We start from the raw sequence: 22586 nt of genomic DNA on the forward strand, positions 1-22586 counted from the left end.
TGCACTCATTAATTTGGCGCCCAACCAGATGGCGCCATTGTTGCACTTGTAATATTATTACTGTTGAGAGGTACCGAGGGTAAAAAAGAACTATATATGTATTTTTCTGAACAAGAACAAGACTGAAAGAGATTCTGCTGAATCTTTGCTCAATTTGGAAGAGCTTTTATCAGTTTTTTGTTCTTAACCAACTTTACGTGTTTTGTCTTTACAGCGTATTTAACAGCCGAAAATATATAGAGAGCAAAATAAAAAAAATTAATATGAGCTGGTGTGATCCATCTCATACAATTATTAGTTTGGAATTCGCATATGGCTACTTAAAGTTTATAATTCTATACTTTTTATCTTTGGTGTTATGGGGTCTCTATAGGCATCACCTTCATCTTAAGGTAGAGGCTGAGATTCCCTCATCTACATCAGAAAAAGAAGCTCTGATTGGATTCAGAGACAGCATTATTGGAATTTCACTGAAATATATATATTCTGTCTTAATTTTACTGTCACAAATCTTTTTGTGCATTGTAGTTTGGAATGTTGTTTGTGCAACTTCATCTGAAGTCCAGCCTTATTGGACCACTAGAGCAAAAACATATATTATATTCTATATGTCAGGATTGTCGATGTGCCTAATACTTTACTTTTTGGAGCCTTTCTTTGAGACATTCTTTTATTTAAGAGAGACTTTGGACAAGTGTGCTTATGTAAAATCTAAAAAAAGACATGGTTTTACTCAAACTCTCAGAAGCACTCTCAATAAAGCCTTGCAGAGAGAAGCTTCGAATGTTCAACTTGAATCTAATGATTTAATTCTACCTCTGTTAAAAGTGCAAAAGAGAGCAGATAAGACTAGATTCATCTGCCATAACCAAGTTACATATACATTTTTAGAATCTGAATCAGGTTTTGTTTGTTGTGATCAAAGTAATCTAAATGAGCTTGTAGGGAAAGAAGGACTCCTTAATAATGGTCTAAATTCTGAAGAAATTAGTAGATTGTCAAATATTATTGGGAAAAATACTATAGATCTTGAAATTCCAGGAATATCTCAAGCATTTGCTAAGGAACTACTCCACCCTATTAATATTCTCAGATTAGGTTCTCTTTGGCAAGGAATTTTTTTGAGATTCTATATCTGGGCAGTTCTTTGGGCAATAATGATTATTTTTACTACTTTTAAAACTCTTAAAGTGATTATATCTAACCAAGAAAACATTAAAAAGGCACTTGAAAATTATATTGGACGTCCCATCTCAGTCTTGAGAAACGGAAAAAAGGTCAGAATACCCTCCCATGATCTTGTTCCTGGCGATTTAATATTTTTGTCGCAAGACTTAACTGCTCCTTGTGACATTTATGTGGTTTCAGGATGTGTTGTAGTCAATGAATCTTTTATCACTGGTGAGTCAAACCCTATATTAAAGGTACAGATCGATAGAAACTCATTTTCTAATATTACCAGTACTCAACCAGGTAATAAATCCTCGAGCATGACAAACTACGAACTGAAAAATCGAACATGTTCTACTTTGGATTCTATTAACTTGGATAAATTGGAAATTAACTCAAAAGATGAATGCAACCCTATTTCTCATGATTCTAAGGTTTTACATGAAGATAAAATCATACAAAAGCCCATTTTTATGGGTACTAAAATTATAAGCTCATTTTCATATGGTGACTACTCAAAAATAGCAATAGGAATTGCATTCAGAACTGGAATATACTCTTCTTATGGTCAATTGCTTTACAAGACTGTCCACTCATTCTCTAATATAAGCCAATACTCTGTCTCAAACGTGAAATATATCAGAAATCTTAAAGCACTATGGATTATTATGCTTTCATCTGCATTTGCTGCAATTTTATACCAGAACCATTTACTTGGTTGGAGTACTGGGTCATTCTTCTTTGCTGTTGGAACCTTTATCCAGCTTTTACCTCTCTGGGCACCTTCATGTATTCAGTTTTCCCTTAATAAAAGTGTAGAAAGGCTTGTAAATCTGTTTTCATTGTCTTCTACTTTTCCAATGGATATTCCTTTAGCTGGGAAACTTAAAGTTTTATGTCTAGACAAAACAGGTACTCTTACTACAAACAAAATGATCTTTATTGGTGCAGCAAATGCTATAAAAAATAATAGCTTTGGATACCCGAATAATATTGCTCATCTTTTAGAGAATAGCAATCCAAATATCAATCTTGAACTTCAAAAAAATAAAGAATCCAAAAGTGTCCAACATATTGATCATAATAGAAATTCACTTAATATTTACGTTCATTACGAGCTCGTCTGGGAAACATCCACCGTATCATATGAAGAAGAAGATCCTCTAATTAATAAATCTACTGGAATTCTTGTAAACCCAATTAGTTCTGAACCCAAATTCCTTCCTCCAATTATTAGCTCCGATTCTTTTTCTCCAGACGACCTTATTTACATTGGACTTTGTTGTTGTCATAATATTGTTCCACAAATTACCAACAATGGAACTATTCTAATAGGTAACGATATAGACAAGGCATTATTCACTTCAACTAATGCCAAAATTAAAATATGCAATGAGAGAAGGTTCATTTCACTCACTGGAGCAAGCGATGAAGACTCAGGTTCAGTTGATAATATTTATGAATACCCAATCGAAGTTTTGAGAATTAATGAGTTCGATTGGAATAATCCTTGTATGTCTGTGGTAGTTCACCACCGAATATTTGACAGATATTACATTTTCTGTAAAGGATCCTTTGATGTTTTGACTAAATTCTCTCCAAATAAAGAGGAAATCCTTACCGAGAAACATAAATATCTCAATACTTCAAATAGTTTAGATACAGAGGATGAACAGGAGCTTGTTGATGCTTTTGAAGTCCTTAACTCCTCTGGTGAAATGGACAGCGACCTCTTAAATAAATACAATCACTCAAGATCCAACAATGTTCAAAAACCTATAAGTCATATGAGTGAACATAATATTGTTGACGGTTACAGTAAATTGGGATACTATGTTATGGCAATGTCTTATAGAGAAATTAAAGACAAAGTTTTGATTGATGCACTTCTGAACAAGCCAAGATCTAATGTTTCTAGAAATACACTTGAATCTGATCTAACAATCATAAGCTATCTTCTTCTGCAAAATGATCTTAGACCAAAAACTAGAGAATTTATTGATTCTATCAAAATGTCAGGAATTAGGCCAGTCATCTTAACAGGTGACTCAGCATTCACAGCACTATCTGTTGCCCGAAAAGCAGGAATAATCTCTAATAAGAACCCTGTTGCAATTGGAGATACTATTATTGACATAACTGGAAAGGAAACAATCGTTTGGTATGATGCTATTGCTGGAAATAACATAGTAATCTCTCCGAACAAAATCTATGAGTCCACTGAATATAACTCTTTAGTTGTTACATCACGAGCTCTAATGTTATTAAGATCTAAAAAGTACTTTAGACCTTCTAATTTTGAAATGGCAAATATGATGGGTCCTTTATCAAACTTTAGTTTTTTAAAGACATATTGTAGACTTGAGAAATTCTCTTCTGAAGAGCTTTCTTCTCATTCTTTGTTTGACCTAGTCTTTGATAGAATCAAGATTTTTGCAAGATCAAATCCTGAACACAAAAGAATCGTTATTTCAGAATTCAAAAAGAGAAATATTGTGACAGGAATGATTGGAGACGGAGTTAATGATTTACCTGCATTCAAAATGGCAGATGTTAGTATTTCAGTCCATGAGAATTCGTATTATTTTAACAACTTTATAAATAATAATAATTCTATTCAAGAAGAATCCATTCAAAATCATGAAAATTTCAGTATTAATACAGAAAACTCTCCAATGACATTGGCATTTTCTTCCTTCTCTATTGAGGCTGACAATATTATGAGAGTTCTTGACCTAATTCGAGAAGGTAGAGCTGCAATGGTTACTACAATTTCTCTTTTTATGTTTCTTTCCTCTCAAGGTGTATTTTATTCATTTTACAAGAATGTTTTATTTGCTATTGCTCAAGCTAACCTTCCTGTAATGATCTATGTATTTATTGACGTATTTCTAGTATTTCCTTCTATTTGGTTAATGATCCTCTGCAAACCAAAGAAATACATTAACTCATACAGGCCAACAGGAGCTTTACTTGGTAAACGAACTATTATATCATTCCTAAGCTTATTGGGAACGTGTTTCTCATTTTATTATATTGTTATGACAAGACTACTCAACTCTCCTTGGATGATTCCTTCCCTTAATCACAATGCAGAGATACCAGTTGAAAGATGGTTTCAACGTCAAGATAATTTTGAAGCTTCCGTAACTTCCATTTGGATGGGACTCCAACTTTCTTCATTATCTCTCATTTTTTCCTTTGGAGGTAAATTCAGAGAGAGAGTTACTAAAAATAAGCGTTTAGTTTTATGGGTAATATGTTGCCATATTTTCCTTTTATATTTATGTATAAGCAGTCCAAATGCCCTTACTTGTCTATTTAGAGTAAATTGTACTGACCAAATTGATAGATTTTGGGAGTTTCAAATCTTTGGTTATAATATTTTGAAAATTACAGGAGGGAAATTTCAAGGAGCTGGATCTCATAATGTATTTCCATTGGCTTGGAAAGTGGAATTTATTTTTTGGAACTACTTTTCAATTTTATCCATGTCACTTATTTATTGGTGGATATCCTCAAACTCTAATTTAAAAAAAGTAAAATTTAGTGTATACTAATTAGATAAATATATTTTTATTAATTTAACTAAAATCTTAATATTTGGAAATAACTAATTTGACAGTCTCTAAAAGCGTTAATGAAATATATAGTATAATCTAGATTTACTTATTAATTTCTTCGATACCTAATTTAGCTAACATTTTTGGTATTGAAGTAGGCGTCCAATTTTCGGAGTTATCGTCTTTTTTAATTTCAGGATCTTTAATGAAAATGACGCCCTGGTTAATGTAAAAGAATAGCTTTAAAAAAATTGGATTTGATTTAAAGTAGCTATTTTGAACCTTATTTTTAGATTCTGAATGATGTTCTTCATATTCTATAGAATATATTTGCCTTCCATGGTCATTTTTTCTCCCACATTGCTTAATAACTAATCCCATTTCATCGGAAATCCATTCCAATGCCCCTAAAATTAATGAGTCATCTTTGAGATTCATAAATTCTGGGATTTCTTCATCATGGTCCTTAAAAGACTCATAGTCAATCCAATCATTTGTCTTCTTTTTAATTTCTGGATCTAAGTCAGAATAGAAATTAATGTGATAGTCTATATAAATTAGTCCTTTAGTCAGAAAAGCTTTGCTTTTGGCAGATGCCATGGCTCCTTTGGAAAAAATTTCTCTCCAAAACTGATACCATTCAAGTAAATCTTTATATAAATTAACAAACTGTTCTTTATTGGCAGAACTTGGGGTCTCCTCTCTTGAATATTGTGTTAAACCATACTCATTTCTGATGTTGGATAACTTTAATTCAAGAGCTTTGATCCATTTGGGACCAATTACATCAGTAAATATCTGAGACACTAAAGATTTACCAACCAAATCCTTGTTGAACCATAATTCAAGATGAGAAAAACAGTCTAATTGTTGTAATTTGTGGTTTTGTTCAACTTGAAGGTCAATTTTAAAATAAGAAAGTAACTTTGGAAATATCTTTGACAAAATAATATTGTCAAATTCTTGTTTAATAAGATTGCTACGGTATGTCTCATGATCAAAAAATCCAATAGTTTCAAAATCTTCAGCTTCATAATCTTTTTCGGTTTCTAATATAGGTTTCCAAATAGTTAATAGTGATAATGGCCATTCTTCTGGAGGCTCCCATTCTTCCAAAGCATCATCAATGTGTTTTGATATAACTTTTGATATTTGATATCCCATTCCAAATTTGTAGTAATAAGGAAGCCATCTAAATAACCATTTATACTTGGAACTTTCAGAAATTCCTTCTGAGTTAGAGTCAATTTTATTGAGTTGAAGTTGATGGATCTGTTTATTCCAAATGATTTGCATTAGATTAGTTTTGATGAATTCTGAAGGAATTAAATGAACCCAAATACTCAATAATGAGATTCCATATTCATTTTCTTTAATTGGATCCCACGAACAGATAAAATAAACTTCCAAATACTTCCCTACAGTGTCTAATAAAAGTTGTTCAAAACATAGCTTGGAATCGTACTCTTTCTCTGTTCTGGAAGTTTGTAGATTGACAAATAAAGCCTTTATGGCTATCCAAGCAGAAATTCCAAAATCAGGGTCTAGTTCCATATTCTTTTCTTTTTTATATAACTTTTGCAATGAAACTTTAAGAATATCTCTTACAATTGAGCAGTAAGGTAAATAAGATTTAGAAACTTCTTTTGAAGATGCATCACTACAGGAATCCAATACTCTATTAAAACTTTCTGAGAACTCTTGTACAACTTTTTCAAGAGAGTCCATCTGATCTTGAAAATCTTCGTTCTCAACTGAAGGGATATCTCCTTGCTCTTCAAATAAATTAACTATTTCATCCTCCATAATCTTTTCTAAATCATAGTGAAGTTTAAGAAAAATCCTTTGAATTTGTTTAGTGGTAATACTTAGATTCTCCATTATTGTTTTTTTTTCTTTTAAATTATCCAAGGAGCTGCTTTGATATTCAATTTCCAACTGTTTCTCATTAAAATAATCCTGCAATACTTTTCTATTTTGTTCACAGGCTTCTCTTTGTAAAGAAACAGACTCCATAATATCGTTTAGAAATGTTTTTTTTGGAAATATTTGATAAATTTTTGCTTCGGGGTCTTGATTTATTACCTCAGCCAGTTCATTTATGCTTGTTTTTTGTTTCTTGTTTTTTTCCTCAATATTTTTCACTTCTGTTGATTTATTTTCAAATTTATCAGATTTATTAAAACTATTATCGCGTTCAATCGCAATACCAAGATTTGCTGGCCTTATTTTAACTTGAATTGGCTCTGATATTCCACTTCCATCCACTCCAAGTCCTCCTCCTTTGAATCCCATCTTCCTAATAATATCAAACCCCTTGCCATATTTTGCCCTTAAATCTTCTGATCCTTTAGATTCTTTCATTTTGGAAGGAAGACTTTAATTTTCGTTGAAATTCACATAATTGTTTTATTGAGATCTATAGTAAAAAGTATGACAAACGCGATTTATTAAAGCCTATTGCTTTTCTAAATTGAAAAAAAAAATGAAAAAAGTCACCTTCATTACTGAATGCCCAAATTATCAAAAAATCGTACTATGCCAAGTTCCAATAATATCACTCAAATCTAAGTAGAGAAAATGATTAGCTTGCAACCTGCAATCACAAACTAAAAATGAGAGAATTTAGCAAAATAATATCTCCTGGAAAACTACTAAAAAAATACCATAAAACAAAATATAAAACACAAACAAAACACAAGGATCCTCACATAAAAATCAAGAATATATCAGAAATACAAGTACTCAAATTTCAATGATCTCCATTTTGCAAATTTGTTTCTGAAAAAAACACATATGGCGGCACAACATTGGCGCCGTCTCGAAACACTGGTACTTGAAGACAGACGTAGAAATATGAATATAAATTGGTAATAAAGTCAAAATATATAAATAAAGTATAAGAAGTATGTTATTAAATATTTGATATAATTAATTTTAATTAAGCGGACTAATATTAATTGGAATAACTTTAATGTAAAACAGACCGCTCCTCTTAATAGCGACGCATATTAAGTTCGTCTAAGAAAACTTTGTAGACTATTAACCATCTTTTTTTCTTTGGTTTTTTGAGCAGTTCCCAAAATGAAATTAAACATTGCTAATCCAACAACAGGACTTCAGAAATGTATTGAAATTGACGACGAGAAGTTACTCTTACCTTTCTTCGAAAGAAGAATTGGTTCTGAACTTGACTGTAGCTTCTTGGGTGAGGAATTCAAGGGTTATATTTTGAAAATTACCGGTGGTAATGACAAACAAGGCTTTCCAATGATGCAGGGTGTTTTAACAAGTAATCGTGTTCGTCTTTTATTCAGAAAAGGTATGAAATGCTATCGCCCACGTCGCACAGGTGAAATGAAGAGAAAGTCAGTCCGTGGATGCATCGTTAGCCATGACTTATCTGTATTAAGTTTGGTAGTTGTTGAGAGAGGAGAGCAGGATATTCCAGGACTTACTGATGGTGAAAAGCCAAGACGCCTTGGACCAAAGAGAGCTTCTAAGATCAGAAAGCTATTCAACCTCAGCCCATCTGATGATGTTCGTAAATTCGTTGTTCGCAGAAAGATTGAAGGTAAGGAAAAGACTAAGGCACCAAAGATCCAACGTTTGGTCACCAAGGAACGTTTACAGAGAAAGAAGAAATATAGACGTACACTCAAGGAGCGTTCTGAGGCATCTGCTAACGCCAAGAAGGAATACCAGAAGCTTCTTGAGACTTTGAAGGAGAACAAGACTAATACTAAATAAGTTGGTAAATGACTGTAATAGTTATATTTAGTGAGTGCCTTATTACTAATAACTAGATGGTTAAAAACGTGCTCACTACTATTCCTGTTTATTTATAACACTTTAATTTAGCTTCTATTCAGTTTAAATAATTTTCATTAGGAAAAGTACCAAATTTTTTTTTTCAATATTACATTTATTAGCTACTAATCCTTGATACTCACAACTTTGGGATTTTTACCACCCTAACGATCATTCCATTACTATTCACCCTTCCATTAAAATATGAGAGTAATACGTATTTTTTTTATCATTTATATTACGCCCTACATTCCAATTTATTTCTTCCCTATTTCTGTAAATCTTTAGATTTTCGTCAAGCATCTTTGTATAAAATGACATGGGCATCATCCCGCCATATGGCGGGAAGTTTTACATGCATTATTTTATATAAATACGAGAATGACGAAAAGAGAGATGTTAAAAAAACTATCTAAGTAGGGGAAATTGAAAAGCATTGAAAGAAATCTTGAGATGCATATCAAAAAGGTGAATCCGTGGTTTGCGGTAATTTTATGTATATCATTATTAAATGGGATAAGTATTTGGGACCGAATTCAATTAAATTTGGATAGGGGAGATGATACAGGAGCAAGTATTTCATATTTACAGCTGGAAATACAAAATCAAAATGGAGCTAAAAATATTTTTAACCCCTTAAGAATTAAGAATAATCAACTCAACTCTTTAGATCAACAATTTTCTTCTCAAGTCAAACCCAAAGCATACACAACCTCGAAAGGTTTAAAAACATTATTGGTTTCTGACAATACTATGTTAGAGTCAGCTTTTTCATTTGGGATTGGATGCGGATATTATCAAGATCCTGATAATTTGGCAGGTCTGGCTCACTTGATGGAACATGTCGTGTTTTTGGGGAGTCAAGAAAATCCAAACCCAGTAGGCTGGGATGAGTTTCTATTAAAAAAGGGAGGCGCTGCCAATGCTTACACATCAGCAGATACAACAATATTTTATGTGTTGTCACCTCCAAGAGAGTTAGAGTCCGTAATGAGCTATTTTACCAAGATGCTTGTTAACCCTGTAATAGATGAAAGGAGTTCAGTTTCTGAAATCGATGCAGTTAACCAAGAACATGAAAAGAATATCCCAAACAAGGTCAGAGCAATGATAGAGCTAGCTATGTACTTAGCTCCGGAGGAATGCCCTGCAAGGAAATTTGGTACAGGAAACAAAGAAACTCTTTATATTAATTCAAAAAAGAATAATATAAATCTCAAAGATGCCTTGAAGGAATATCACACAAATTGTTATACTAGCGACAACGCTTCAATAGTTATCATGGGACCCCAATCTAACGAGGAACTAGTCAAAATCGCTGACAAGATTGACGGGCTTTTTACAAACTCCGGAAAAGCTACTAAAGGAATTTCTAAGATTACTAACACCGTAACTAGTCGTTCTGACTCGAGAACATTTAAAAACCAGCATTCTCTTGCCCCAGGTATTTTAAGTATTTTTGAAAGCTCTGGTAATAGAAAGTCTAATATTGGAATTAGCTCTACAGGTAGGATCACTTCAAGACAAACAGAATCGAAAAATAAAGAGACCAACCAAGATTCAATAAAAAGTAAATCACCAAATACAGAGATTGAGGTAGTGAGAATGCCAAGAGGAAGCTCATCTCCTCCTTTTGTCATAATTTATTGGGATTCAGTTTCAGATTCATTAAGCATCTTAAGGGAGAATGCTGAATGGCAAATGTTAAAGCTAATTCAATACTTCTTTGAAGACCAAAGCCAAAACTCGATTGCAACTGAGCTACAGAAAAGAAAATTAGCTACTGCTTTAGAATACTTTGATAATACTAGTACTCAATACTCCGTCTATGGCTTGCTATTTACTGCAACAGATGATTCTGATCAAACAACTTCAGAAATAGCAAAACTTACGTCAGCATACATGGAAAGTTTGATAGAACAGATAAACAGCAAAGATGATAAGTGGATTCAATCATTCTATAAGAACTATACAAATATGGCAAATATTAAGTACGAGTATGACGAGGAAAGAGACACTGCAGGAATAGCCTCTCAGGCTGCTGAAAGCTTATTAATCTTCCCAGATGAGCCAGAAATGGCACTTTCTGCCTTTGTAAAACCCGTTTCTATGAACAAGGATTCTGAATTAAGTAATGGACAAATTACAGCTTTAAAAGAATTTGTTAAACACTTGGAACCTTCAAAAATGAAGATAATTAAACTTTCAGATTCATTGAATAGTTCTTCAGAACATAATTTTAGATTTGAACCCTACAAAACTGAATACTCAATTTCCAAAATTTCTCTTGAAAATTCAGAAAATACTTCTAAAACAATTGAAGCATTAAAATCTACAAATAAGATTGGAGAGTTGTTGACGTGTGTTCCTGGAGATCTTAGTATTATTTCGTTTTCAGAAGATAAATGTCCCGGATATAAGAGCTTTGAGAAAGAAATTCAAGAGAGAAAAATTGGAAATGAGCTTCAACCATGCCCAATATTAGAAGAAGAAGGATTAAGGATTTTCTGGAAAGGTCCAATTCATACGGTACCTACAATTAATTTGACCCTAGTCCAAAGATTACCAAACAAAGATGTCTCAAATAATGTCAGAGTAAGCTTAATAGCAAATTTACATGCTCAATTACAAAACAGTAAAATGGATTACATACTATCAAGCTTTAAACTATGTGGCTTGGAAGCAGATATTAGTTACAGTAGAGGTAGATTTGTTATCAATGTTCAGTCATATAGTTCTAATTTTGAGGATATTATTGAGAAATTGTCTAATTATCTCGTAAGCGAAAGCAGATTACCAACTAAAACAGAGTTTGAGACTGCCTTAACAAATTTAAAGTCTGAAATATTGAATTTGAGCGATTTAATGGCCTATGATGTTGCAACCGATGTAGCTCAAAGCGTATATCTTTCAAATTATTATTCCAGATTGCAACTTCGTGAATCTCTTCAAAAAACTGAGATTACTTTTGATGAATATATAGAAAAGATAAAAGATATTTTTTCGGTAGGATACTTTGATGCTCTTATTGTAGGCAACATTGGATATGAAAAGAGTATCAAACTTGTCTCAAGAATGGTAGGCTCTTTAGTAACCAAGAAGATTCCATATTCTAATGCAATTCATGATGGGATTTTGAATGTTTCAGGAGACATACATATTAAAGCTAATAATCCAATTTCTTCAGATAAGAATAACGCAGTAGTAGCTCACTTCCTAACTCCACCAGTTGATTTAATTGACGTATCAATATACTCTTCAATAGGAGAAATACTTAATTCACCTTTTTATGATACCTTAAGAACAGAGTGGCAAGATGGTTACGTAGCCTTTGCTACGACAAAATATGAAACTCCAATAATTTCCTTAATAGGAGCGGTACAGAGTGCAGAAAAGTTATCAGAGACTTTAGTATGCCATATGTTTTCTGCTCTGAAAAAGGTGTCCAAAGACGTTGAGGAAGATTTAAAGGAGATTTCCAAATCAGAATTTGAAGATAAAATCAGGTGGTTTGGTCTCTCTAAATATTCAAGCCAGAAGTTGGATTCTTTTACCAAATATATTGAGCATTTTGGAAAACTAGTCGTTAGTCATGAACTTTGTTTTGAGAAAAACAAATTAATTGAGAATGCAACACAGGCGTTTATATCTGAACCAAATATATATATAGAAAAACTAAATAAGTTAATAAAACCATCAAGTTCAAGGAGGTTAGTTATTGTTGAGTTAATTGGAAATAAGAGTCCAGATAATAAGGAAGATGACTTAAAGCTTGTAAGTATTGCTAATAGAGATATACCTCCTACAAATGAAGAATGTAAAGAAATTTTGAATTCAGAAATTGGAAAGGCAACTATGATGGATGCCATTTCTTTCAAATTAGGTTCTAGTGGTTCTAGTAATGGTAAACTCAGAGCATCTAGAAATAACACCTCAAAAGAAGAAAATAGTTATGTTGTATACGATTCGGATATTCAATGTAATATTTCCGAAGAAAATGCAAGCTTTGCAAGCGGAAAAGATTCAAAGGAGGTGAAGACTATGCTGAACGTATTTGGAAAGAGAATGTCATCAATGAAGTTTTCCAGTGAAAGTAAAATAAATGGGAATAAAGAAAATTCTATCGGAAATAAACAGAATTCAAACTCAATAACCAAAAACAAGAGATCATCCTGCGATCATAGCAAGCTTTAACGTAATAATTCATTTAGGTATTGCTTTTACTTAAAATACAACCAATAAATATATATTTATATTCTATTATATTTATTTATTTCTATGTTAAATAAGGCTAAATGATAGGTTAATTGTCAGTTGAATAATCTTAGATTACCCAAATATCAATAGAAATATATTTTTTCAATTTTATAAAAATAAATTATTGATACCTATTTAGATCTATGCCGGTATACACGTTATCAAGAGAATTTCCCCTCGATTTTTTAATTTTTAAGAAAAAAATAATTTTTTTTTTCAATCAAAATTTGATAAAATAATTTATTAAAATTGACAGATGGTGAAATTTTTGGAAGATTACTAATGAAAATAACATATTTAATAGAGAAGTGTTGTATAACATGAAATCTAATATCCAACTTCATTATTGCTATTTTCTTCTCTCCGAAGCTAAAAAGAAAGCAAGTTATATTGGATATTCTGTGAACCCATGCAGAAGACTCAGACAGCATAATGGAGAAATAAAAAAAGGAGCAAAAAAAACAAAAAGTGGAGTTCCATGGAATCTTGGAATTTGCGTAGGAGGATTCCCGGATAGAGTTGCAGCCCTTAGATTCGAGTGGGCGTGGCAGCATCCAAATATTTGTAAAGTTACTAGAGACAATATTGAGTCTTGGAAAATTGTAAAAACAAAGAAAACTTCAGAAAATAAACGAATATTAAATAAGAGGCAATGGAGTATTCAACAACGAGTTAGTATTTTACTTTGTATGACAACTTTAGAGCCATGGAAGAACATGAATCTTACAGTATTTGTTTTCAAGGACGAGCTTGAAAATACAATTAAGGAAGTTATAGAAGGTATAAAGAAGATAAAAATTTCCCCAAACTTTACAAGTCCTAATATTTTAAATAAAGATTACCTTTTAATGTTTTTATATTTTGGAGAAGACTCCTTTTACGAAAAAGGAATTAAATTTCTTAGATGCGATTACGAAACTTTTAAGGAATTCCAAAAGCCATCATTTGATTGTGATTCTGATTCTAATATTGAAGATAACTCCAATGTGTTTAACCCGGAAGAAATAATTTCTCATGAAGATTCATTTTCGATAAAATGTTTCCTATGTCAAAAGGACATTGGTATTGGAAGAAATTATTTGGAATTTCCTTGCTGTACGGAAATAAAAGTTCATCTCTCATGTATCCAGCTTTGGGGAGAGTCGAACAACCACTTAGAAACGGTTATTGATGAGTTATTCCCACTAAAAGAGTTTGTTGCTCCTTTAATTCCCCTTAATATTTCCTGTCCATGCTGCTTTAAAGACTTTGAGTGGGAGGAAGCGAAGAAAAACTACATAAAGACTAAAAACGTTCCTACTGAAAGTCTTGAACTAGGAGAAGATTTTCCCGTATTAAGTAATGGCGAGAAAGAAAACTATAGTCAAGAAGAAAACTCTCAAAATAAAGTGATTGAAGATGGTTTTTTAGAGATGGATATTGACAATCACAGAAACAGACTCTCTTATGCACATGAAACCAAACAAAAGAGGGATATTCTTTTCTCGGATGATGAATTTTCAGAAATTTCACAAAAGTGTGAGTTTATTGATCTAACAGTTGACTCGGATTAAGCAAAAGGGGCGTAATTCTACTCTACTTTTACCACTACTGTAGTAATTTTTTAATGCTAATATACGAAACCACTATATATATCATCATTTTTAACTATCTATTTTATAACTTAAATTTCTTTTTCATTAACATCTAAACAAAATGAAGGATATCTTACACTTTCTTCGCTTGTATCTGACTCGCTTCTTTGTGATTCATACCCACCTCTAGAGTTGGCAAAAAATGCATGCCCATCATCTAGTTTAGGGCCTAAAAATACATGATCTGAAGTATTTAGTTTGCTTCCAATATTGCCATGACCAATTTTTCCCAATAGAAAAGTCTTTATTCCACTAATTGAGTCTAAGTTTGAGAAACTTAAAGTTTCCTCAAGATCCCACAATCTTCTTGATAAACTACTTAGAAATCCTGATCTTGTGTGATATTCAGTAAATTCGCTACTTTCTGAAAATTCCCTGACCAATTTGTCGTTGAATATTTCGTTTTCAGAGCAAACTTTAACATTATTCTCATTTCTTACAGTATTTATCTGATTTATTTGGGATTTATATTCATTGTTGTCCATAAATGTTATACTTTCTATAGATGAAAGACTACTATTTCTACTAATCAATGACTTACTACAAGTATCCAAATATTCATCTAAATGAGAATTGGAATTAGATATCAGCTTCACTTCTTTTGTAATTTTACTCGATTCAACTTGATCTCTTTCTGTTTCATAAAATGATTCTAAATCTAAAAATTCACATGAACAATAGATTGTTTCTTTTGACTTAAATCTAATTATTGCACCTGCTTGAGGGGAATTTGAATCTTTAGTTTCAATTACCTTACTTACATCTTGAGATTTTTGTTTTGCAAAACTCTCTAATTCTTCCATTTTCCCATCTTTTTTCTGAAAACTGACCACCGAATCTTTTAAGCTACTCATTTTCCAATGTTTTAATCACTATACATTCCACAAAAAATAACAGATTAACACAAAAGATGCCTTTAAAATTCTTCGTTCTTATATACAATATATAAGTAAATCAAGTATATTTTTCATACTTTGTACTCTACCCACCTATTTACCTAACTTATTCTTAAAAAAAAAAAAACAAGTCAATTGATACACGCAAATTAGGCGCCACCATGTGAAATTAAGTGTTACAGTAATAGTGCAACGGCAAGTAAAGAAAAAAAATTAAATATGACAAAAAATTGGGAGTACCAGTTTTAATAAGATAATTATACCTAATTTTAGGCATATTAATTTCAACATTAATTGATAAATACAATTAGTTTTGCAGGTATTTCTAATATTTTTGTGTAGAAAATTTGAAGAGTTTTTAGTTTTATGTTTCACCTCACACTGAGGGAATTATGTATTATGATTATAAGTATTTTAATTAATTGCGTTAAGTTTTATATTTTTGGGTAAAATGGGTAAATAACCTATCTAATTCCAAATATACCTGGTAAAAAATAGTATAATAAGCGAGCAATTATAATAAAAAACATATTTCTTTGCAATGTTTTCAAATATAAAATGTAACTTATTGTTATTATAACTAGTATGTATTCTCGTGTGGTTTTTTAACAATTTATAAATAACGACAATTAAAGCGCTAAATATTTTTAGTATATTTGACAAATACAGACCGAAGAAAGAAGTGAAAGTAGAGAAGGAAAAAAAAAAAAAAAATAGAAAGTTTGGATTTGATTTTTTTTCTCGAGATTGAAAACTAATCATGTACGAAAATCACAACTTTAAAAAAGATTATAAAATAGTTTTTGGATCGACATCAGAAAGTAGGAGAATGGTTTTCTCTAAGGCAAATATAAAGTTGTCAGAATTTGTATCAGCAGACATCGATGAGAGAGCCATTACAGATGATGATCCAAATAAGTTGGTAATAAAGTTATCAGAAGCTAAAATGGATGCAGTTCTAGAAAAGCTTCCATACAAAAACGGAGAGGACAAAGTAATTGTAATTTGTGCCGATACAATTGCATTAAAAGATGGCGAGGTGAGGAACAAGGCAAAAGATAGTGATGAGAGACTCAGATATGTAAAATCATATAGTGAAAGCTATGCAGATTGTATAACAGGAGTAACAGTATATAATTATTTCACAGGAAGGAGGCTATCTAATGTAACAGTTTCTAGAGTACACTATAAAAAAATGCCAGATGAGGCAATCCAACAGATTGTTGAGAATTCCGAGATAATTAAATACTCATGCGGCGCACTTGCAATCGACTGCCCATTTATGGGAAAGTTTGTTGATGGGATTCAGGGAGATGTTGATAATATTATGGGAATATCAGTTTGCAATACTGTTGAGCTGATGGAAAAATCGATTGCTCTGGGCGTAGTAAATTGAATCATTATTTAGATATTGACTAAAACTTCCAATTTCTATGAGAACTGGTTCGTCGAGCTAAATTCAGATCTAAGCTGTTTTGCTTCATTTAATAGCCATGTTATCTAAAATATACTATTAGGAAAATACTAGAATATAAAAGTTATACTTACCTGATGTTTTCTCTTTTGATTACAAGATTGTCTAAGCTCTTTATCTGCGTTTAATTTTTTTTCTCTTGATAGATTATCTGGGAAACCAACTGCTTGATCTGACTTTTTGAGATCATCTAAATCTAGTGTTTTGACATTTTCAATAGATGAAATTTCGTAAAACTCATTCAAATATTTATTTTTTTTCTTTCTTTTTTCTTTTTTTTTTACTCCAATTTTGGATGAAATTTGCTTTGTCAAATTAGGTTCAATATATGTTTTAGGAGTGATTTGATCTTTCTTCTGAAGATTGCCTTCGTAACAAGCAACAAAATTATCACTCTTTTCACTCCGAAGTTGTCCCGAATTCACAACAATACTTAGTTTGAATTCGTTAGCCCCTTCTTTACACACGCTTGAGTCCTCAAAAGCAGTGCAATCATCATCAGAGCCAGATAGGTAGTCATGAAAAAATAAACTCATAAATAAATAGAATGAAGTGGCGCCACAAAGCAGGAATTAGAATTTAAACATTAATCAACTGCAAAAAATAAAAAAAAAAAGACACAATTTTAACCTGCTTAAGCAGTTATCCGCACTTTCCGCCACCACATCCTCCAGAAGAAACGAATGACTCTCCTGATCTTTTGGTAACTTCTAAAATGCCAAATACTTCAGCATCAGTTGGATGAATTCCAATCATATCATCAAAGTCCTTTTTAGTTGCCCCAAGTTTGACTGCAAGCGAGAACCCTTGAGTAATTTCTCCAGCATTGGGACCAACAAAATGGAATCCAACAACTTTTTCACCTTGACTCTTAACTACAACAAGCTTCGCCAAACAGTTTAAAGGAAGTGCAAAGTCCATCTCATTTTCGCGAAGATGTTCAGGTTTTTCTCTATGAGCAGCAGCAATTTCAAGTGTACTAAATTCGGAAAGATACTCCTCAATATCATCCTCCCCATATTTAGCAATTGCAGCTTCAGATGAAAGCCCAACATGCCCATATTCAATAGGTGTAAATACGGTAGTAGGGACAAAATCATAATCAATAAATTCGTTAGACCCAGCAAAAAGCCTTCTTGCTAAAAGAATTCCAGCCTTAACTGCAACAGGAGTTAGTTCGGGTCTTCCCTCAACAATATCTCCTACTGCAAATATACTTGGAACAGAAGTAGCATCTTTGGGGGCAATAATCTTACCAGAATCCGAAACTTCAACTCCGATAGCATTCAGATTAAGTCCCTTTACATCTGGGTTACGACCTGTTGCATATAAAACAGTTTCAAACTCTTCAACAGAGCCATCGCTGAAAGACACCTTAATATTCTCATTTACCTTTTCAATATTAATTGGTACAACACCAACAAGGAACTTAGTTCCCGTTGCCTTCATATATTCAACAATCTTCTCAGAACATTGTCTGTCGAATCCTCTCAATGGAATTGATCTCATTGCAACTGTTGTATCGAAGCCTAACTCATTTAGGAACCCAGCTGTCTCTAATCCAATGTAAGAAGCTCCAATGACTAGAGTCTTCCCAGGGCTTTTAGAGAGAAAGAAGATATCATCAGAGGTAATCGAATATTGGATAGCTCCTGGAACGGTTTCTGGGATGCTAGGCCGACCTCCTGTTGCTAATAAGATGTATCTAGAAGTAATTGTTTTTTTCTGGCCATTGTCCTCATATTCAACAGAATGGGGGTCAATTAACTTTGCCAGTGCATTGATGTATTCAACATTACCCACACGTAGTCCTGTACGGTAGCTAAAGTTAAGCATTCTAATATGATTTCGTAAAGTTTCTACTAATTTTCCCCATTCGAAGCTAGAACTAGTTTTGTGTCCAAACATTTGAGCATCATGGTGAATGCTACTAGCTATTAATGCTGAGTAGTGCATAAGCTTCTTTGGTACACATCCCACATTCACGCATGTTCCTCCTAGTCCCCACTTCGTACCTTGAGTAGAAGGCTTTACAAAATCGAATAGTGCCACCTTTTTACCATACTTAGCTGCCTCTTTTGCAGCTGCCATTCCACCAGAACCACCACCAATTACAACTAAATCATACATAAACGTTAGATCAGCCATGACTATTTTCGCCTTTTTCATAAATATCAAAAACAATATTGTGACTAGCGTAAATTTCATTACACGAACAAAAAATCACAAAATTTGACGGCGCCAACCTTTTAAGATACTAAAGATTTTTAATAATAGCAGATACTGGAAACAAAAATAAATTATTATTGAAAACAGTTGTAATTAAAAAAATATTAGACGAACCCATAATTCTGACTTCAAATTTCTATTAATAATATAAAAATTAGCTCGCTTCCAAAAATGAATTTCTGGAAAAATTAAAAAAACACACAAATATAAAAGTTAAAAAGTTCGCTTTCTCACTTATTTATAACTCAGTAGTCTTATTGCAATTGATTCTAAATGTTGTATTGTTTTAATTAAGTCCTTTTTAACATGCTGGCGCCCAATATTTAATTTTTAGCTTTGAAATAATTTATAGGCGAGTTAAAAAATAGGGAAGGGTAGCTAAATTAATGTATTATTCACTCTATATAAATAATAAAAATGGAAGTCTGATATATCAAAGGGTAAGGGCTACGTTATGTAATATAGTTCTAAAAATATTAATTGTGCGATTTTAAATTTGAATTAGGACTTCTCTGACATTCCTTTGACGGCAAATGATAGAATTAGATTAGCTTCCACTTTTCATGGGCTTTGCACAATTGCAAGGCAAATTTCCCCGATTAAAACAAAGAGATTGGATGATTATATTCAGACTTCAAATGGGATCAGCTCAATTTCTACTGAATTATTCAGATTAGAGTGCTTTGAGACTCTAACAGGTAAGAGAAGAAATTATACTTTTATTTCGACTTATAAAATACACACATCAATTAACCTTAATATTAATTTTAGGTTTAAGATTTTTTTTAATAGCAAGCAAAGATGCGCAGGGGCTGAATGAACTACTACATAAAGTCTATCAAGGATACACTGACTACGTATTAAAAAATCCATTTCATGACCTAGATATGCCAATTAGAAGTATTTTGTTTGACAAAGAGATTGACAGAATATTTCTGAATTAGTAAATTCTTTAAACTAAATAATATATATTTCTAGGATTCAATAAGAATAATACTGTTGAAATGGCGAATAGTAACAAAAAATACTTAACAGCAAGGAATACAAAAATTATAATCCTTGATTCCCATAGGTTGTGCATGAAACAATATTCTTTGTATTTTTCCTTATGAATTACTAATATAAATTTTTAATTTAGCATGACATTGTCTCGTTTTCGCGCCAATAGAAATGTTTTTTTTTTTTTTTTACCGGTATTAATTGTCGCATGCAGATTTACCGGTATTACACCTAAAATCATTTTAATTATCTGGTCAAGAAGAGCAGGCCAAAGGAATTAAAAGTTCTGGTTTTTATTTTAACTGAGGAGTTGGAAGATGATGAAATACCCAGATGGAGATTATATGGCAACGATTAATACGGTTGGAGAAAGGTCAAAGCTAGTTAGTGAAGTTTCTATGAATGTAGCAAATCCAAATATTTCCGGAAGAATGGGAGAGAAACAAACCAGAGTTGTTCAGATTGACAATTCAAGAGTTACAAGTGTAGGGATGGAGCCTGAGATAAAATCTGACTTAGATTGCAATGGCGGCTACACGTCTGCTAACTGTACAAATATAGTCGGAGGAAAAAATCAGGTAGACAGAGAAGTCACACAAAATAAACCATTAGAAAGAATAGGTCCAAATAATACAGATTTTAGAAATAGTAAATCAACTTCTACAACAGCATCATCTCATTCAGGCTCTTCACTTTCTCACCCTCATAATAAATGGAGTATACCTTCAAGATATCAAGTAAGACACTTAATTGGTACAGGCTCTTATGGCCATGTATGCGAGGCATATGATAGTAAAGAAAACCGTTTAGTGGCAATTAAGAAGATTCATCGAGTTTTTGAGGATTTGGTCGATTGTAAAAGGATTTTGAGGGAAATTGCAATATTAAGTAGGCTGAACCATGATCATATAGTTAAAATTTTGGATATCTGCGTTCCAGAAGATACTGAACACTTTGATGAAATTTATTTGGTATTGGAGATTGCCGATAGTGATTTCAAAAAGTTGTTTAGAACCCCAGTATATCTATCAGAATTACATGTAAAAACACTATTATATAATCTCTTAGTTGGACTTAAATATATCCATTCGGCAGGAATTTATCATAGAGATTTAAAGCCAGCAAATTGCCTAGTTAATCAAGACTGTGGAGTAAAAATTTGTGACTTTGGATTAGCCAGAACAGTTAAAAGGCCTACAGATACTATAAATTATAACTCTGTTGCAAGCAATAATATTAATAATTCAGTGGTGAATAGGAAATCTATAATGACTGGCACTAGTATTAAGAGTGATAATTCGCAAGAAAATGGAGGATTTCAACAGGGAGGGAGGTTTTTGAAACGCCAACTTACTGGACATGTAGTAACAAGATGGTACCGTGCTCCTGAACTTATTTTATTGCAAGAAAATTATACTGAAGCTATTGATATGTGGAGTGTTGGATGTATTTTTGCTGAACTTCTTAACATGCTTAAAGAGAATGTAGCATATTATAGTGATAGAAGTCCGCTTTTCCCAGGTAGCAGCTGTTTCCCACTTTCACCTGATAATAAACAACAAACTGAAGATTATCGTTTTAAAATTAGAGGAAATAGAGATCAACTAAATATGATTTTCAACGTCTTGGGTTCTCCATTAGACGAAGATATTGAAGTTCTAGAAAAAGAAGATGCAAAAAGATATATTCGTATTTTCAGTAAGAGAACGGGAATTGACTTACAAACAAGGTTCCCAGGTGCTTCAAGCCAATCAATTGATTTACTCAAGAAGATGTTGGTTTTTAATCCTAATAAGAGGATTACTGTTGACGAAGCTTTGAGTCATTCGCTCTTTAAAAATATAAGAAACGAGATGCTCGAAATTATATCTCATGAAAAAGTAACACTTCCATTCGATGATTGGAGCTCTATGACAGAGCGAGAACTAAGATATTTCTTTTTAAAGGAGATACAAAGATTTTCTCCTGACTTGGTTATTCCGGATTCCATTAAAATGGACATTGATTAACCAAGTTAGACTCAAACGGATGGTTAACTACCAGAATCTGCAATATGTAGGCTCAAATGATTTTTTATAGTCTATAATGCTGTTATAATTTGCAATAATCTACGAGTATATATATGTATATCCCCTAGTATGCATATGTATCATTTTTTGATGAACTTTTTTTCTAATGATTATTCCATAATTACTTTGAAGTAATTTTGGATTATAATTTTTTCTCAACATTTTGATTTCATTATTTAACTTATTTTTATTTTATTTGGAAATTAATAAACTTTCTAGGAGATTATTGATTAATTTGAGTAATATATAAATTAGTATAAAATGGGGTTTGACAGATTTTTGGAAGATAATAATAAATCCTTCATGATAATTTTTAATTGAATTTTTAAGTTTGCTTTAATTTTAAGATTAATAAATAGATTCTGCAAATTCTCAGTAAAGGTATTTATACGCAAATCCGAGGATGTGCATGAACGGCTTAAAATGATTAAATTATATTAAAAAAAGAGGAAAAAACCAAGTTAAAAATAGCTTTTGGTGAAAAG

At 32.1% G+C, this 22586-nt stretch overlaps 11 protein-coding genes across 11 annotated transcripts; 7 read left to right on the forward strand and 4 right to left on the reverse strand.

Moving 5' to 3' along the window:
- Positions 1-263: 263 nt before the first annotated feature.
- cgd2_4240 (P-type ATpase3 cation transport ATpase, signal peptide) lies at positions 264-4730 on the forward strand (the record flags this gene model as incomplete). Its single annotated transcript, XM_626603.1, has 1 exon — positions 264-4730. One exon carries the CDS (start codon positions 264-266, stop codon positions 4728-4730), a length of 4467 nt encoding a protein of 1488 aa, XP_626603.1.
- A 105-nt stretch (positions 4731-4835) lies between these two features.
- On the reverse strand, positions 4836-7097 carry cgd2_4250 (SPAC1486.03c-like tuftelin-interacting protein, G-patch domain; the record flags this gene model as incomplete). The annotated part of the gene is made up of 1 exon (XM_626604.1): positions 4836-7097. One exon carries the CDS (start codon positions 7095-7097, stop codon positions 4836-4838), a length of 2262 nt encoding a protein of 753 aa, XP_626604.1.
- A 708-nt stretch (positions 7098-7805) lies between these two features.
- On the forward strand, positions 7806-8483 carry cgd2_4260 (40S ribosomal protein S6; the record flags this gene model as incomplete). The annotated part of the gene is made up of 1 exon (XM_626605.1): positions 7806-8483. A coding segment is annotated over one exon (678 nt), but the record flags the coding sequence as incomplete, so codon positions are not given.
- A 480-nt stretch (positions 8484-8963) lies between these two features.
- On the forward strand, positions 8964-12737 carry cgd2_4270 (secreted insulinase-like peptidase; the record flags this gene model as incomplete). The annotated part of the gene is made up of 1 exon (XM_626606.1): positions 8964-12737. A coding segment is annotated over one exon (3774 nt), but the record flags the coding sequence as incomplete, so codon positions are not given.
- A 383-nt stretch (positions 12738-13120) lies between these two features.
- On the forward strand, positions 13121-14353 carry cgd2_4280 (holiday junction resolvase, S1x1p, URI domain nuclease; the record flags this gene model as incomplete). Its single annotated transcript, XM_626607.1, has 1 exon — positions 13121-14353. One exon carries the CDS (start codon positions 13121-13123, stop codon positions 14351-14353), a length of 1233 nt encoding a protein of 410 aa, XP_626607.1.
- A 110-nt stretch (positions 14354-14463) lies between these two features.
- cgd2_4290 (hypothetical protein) lies at positions 14464-15288 on the reverse strand (the record flags this gene model as incomplete). Its single annotated transcript, XM_626608.1, has 1 exon — positions 14464-15288. One exon carries the CDS (start codon positions 15286-15288, stop codon positions 14464-14466), a length of 825 nt encoding a protein of 274 aa, XP_626608.1.
- An 802-nt stretch (positions 15289-16090) lies between these two features.
- On the forward strand, positions 16091-16726 carry cgd2_4300 (Maf protein like, involved in RNA metabolism; the record flags this gene model as incomplete). Its single annotated transcript, XM_626609.1, has 1 exon — positions 16091-16726. One exon carries the CDS (start codon positions 16091-16093, stop codon positions 16724-16726), a length of 636 nt encoding a protein of 211 aa, XP_626609.1.
- Positions 16727-16854: 128 nt separating this feature from the next.
- cgd2_4310 (hypothetical protein) lies at positions 16855-17340 on the reverse strand (the record flags this gene model as incomplete). Its single annotated transcript, XM_626610.1, has 1 exon — positions 16855-17340. The coding sequence occupies one exon, from the start codon at positions 17338-17340 to the stop codon at positions 16855-16857; it is 486 nt and encodes a 161-aa protein (XP_626610.1).
- A 106-nt stretch (positions 17341-17446) lies between these two features.
- Positions 17447-19027, reverse strand: cgd2_4320 (thioredoxin reductase 1; the record flags this gene model as incomplete). The annotated part of the gene is made up of 1 exon (XM_626611.1): positions 17447-19027. A coding segment is annotated over one exon (1581 nt), but the record flags the coding sequence as incomplete, so codon positions are not given.
- Positions 19028-19425: 398 nt separating this feature from the next.
- cgd2_4330 (hypothetical protein) lies at positions 19426-19974 on the forward strand (the record flags this gene model as incomplete). Its single annotated transcript, XM_001388208.1, has 3 exons — positions 19426-19473; positions 19539-19731; positions 19805-19974. Coding segments are annotated over 3 exons (411 nt in total), but the record flags the coding sequence as incomplete, so codon positions are not given.
- A 375-nt stretch (positions 19975-20349) lies between these two features.
- On the forward strand, positions 20350-22041 carry cgd2_4340 (mitogen-activated protein kinase 2, putative; the record flags this gene model as incomplete). Its single annotated transcript, XM_001388209.1, has 1 exon — positions 20350-22041. One exon carries the CDS (start codon positions 20350-20352, stop codon positions 22039-22041), a length of 1692 nt encoding a protein of 563 aa, XP_001388246.1.
- Between the last annotated feature and the right edge of the window lie 545 nt (positions 22042-22586).

The sequence above is a fragment of the Cryptosporidium parvum genome, chromosome 2 (genome assembly GCF_000165345.1).
Source record: "Cryptosporidium parvum Iowa II chromosome 2, whole genome shotgun sequence".
Lineage (NCBI taxonomy): Eukaryota > Apicomplexa > Conoidasida > Eucoccidiorida > Cryptosporidiidae > Cryptosporidium > Cryptosporidium parvum.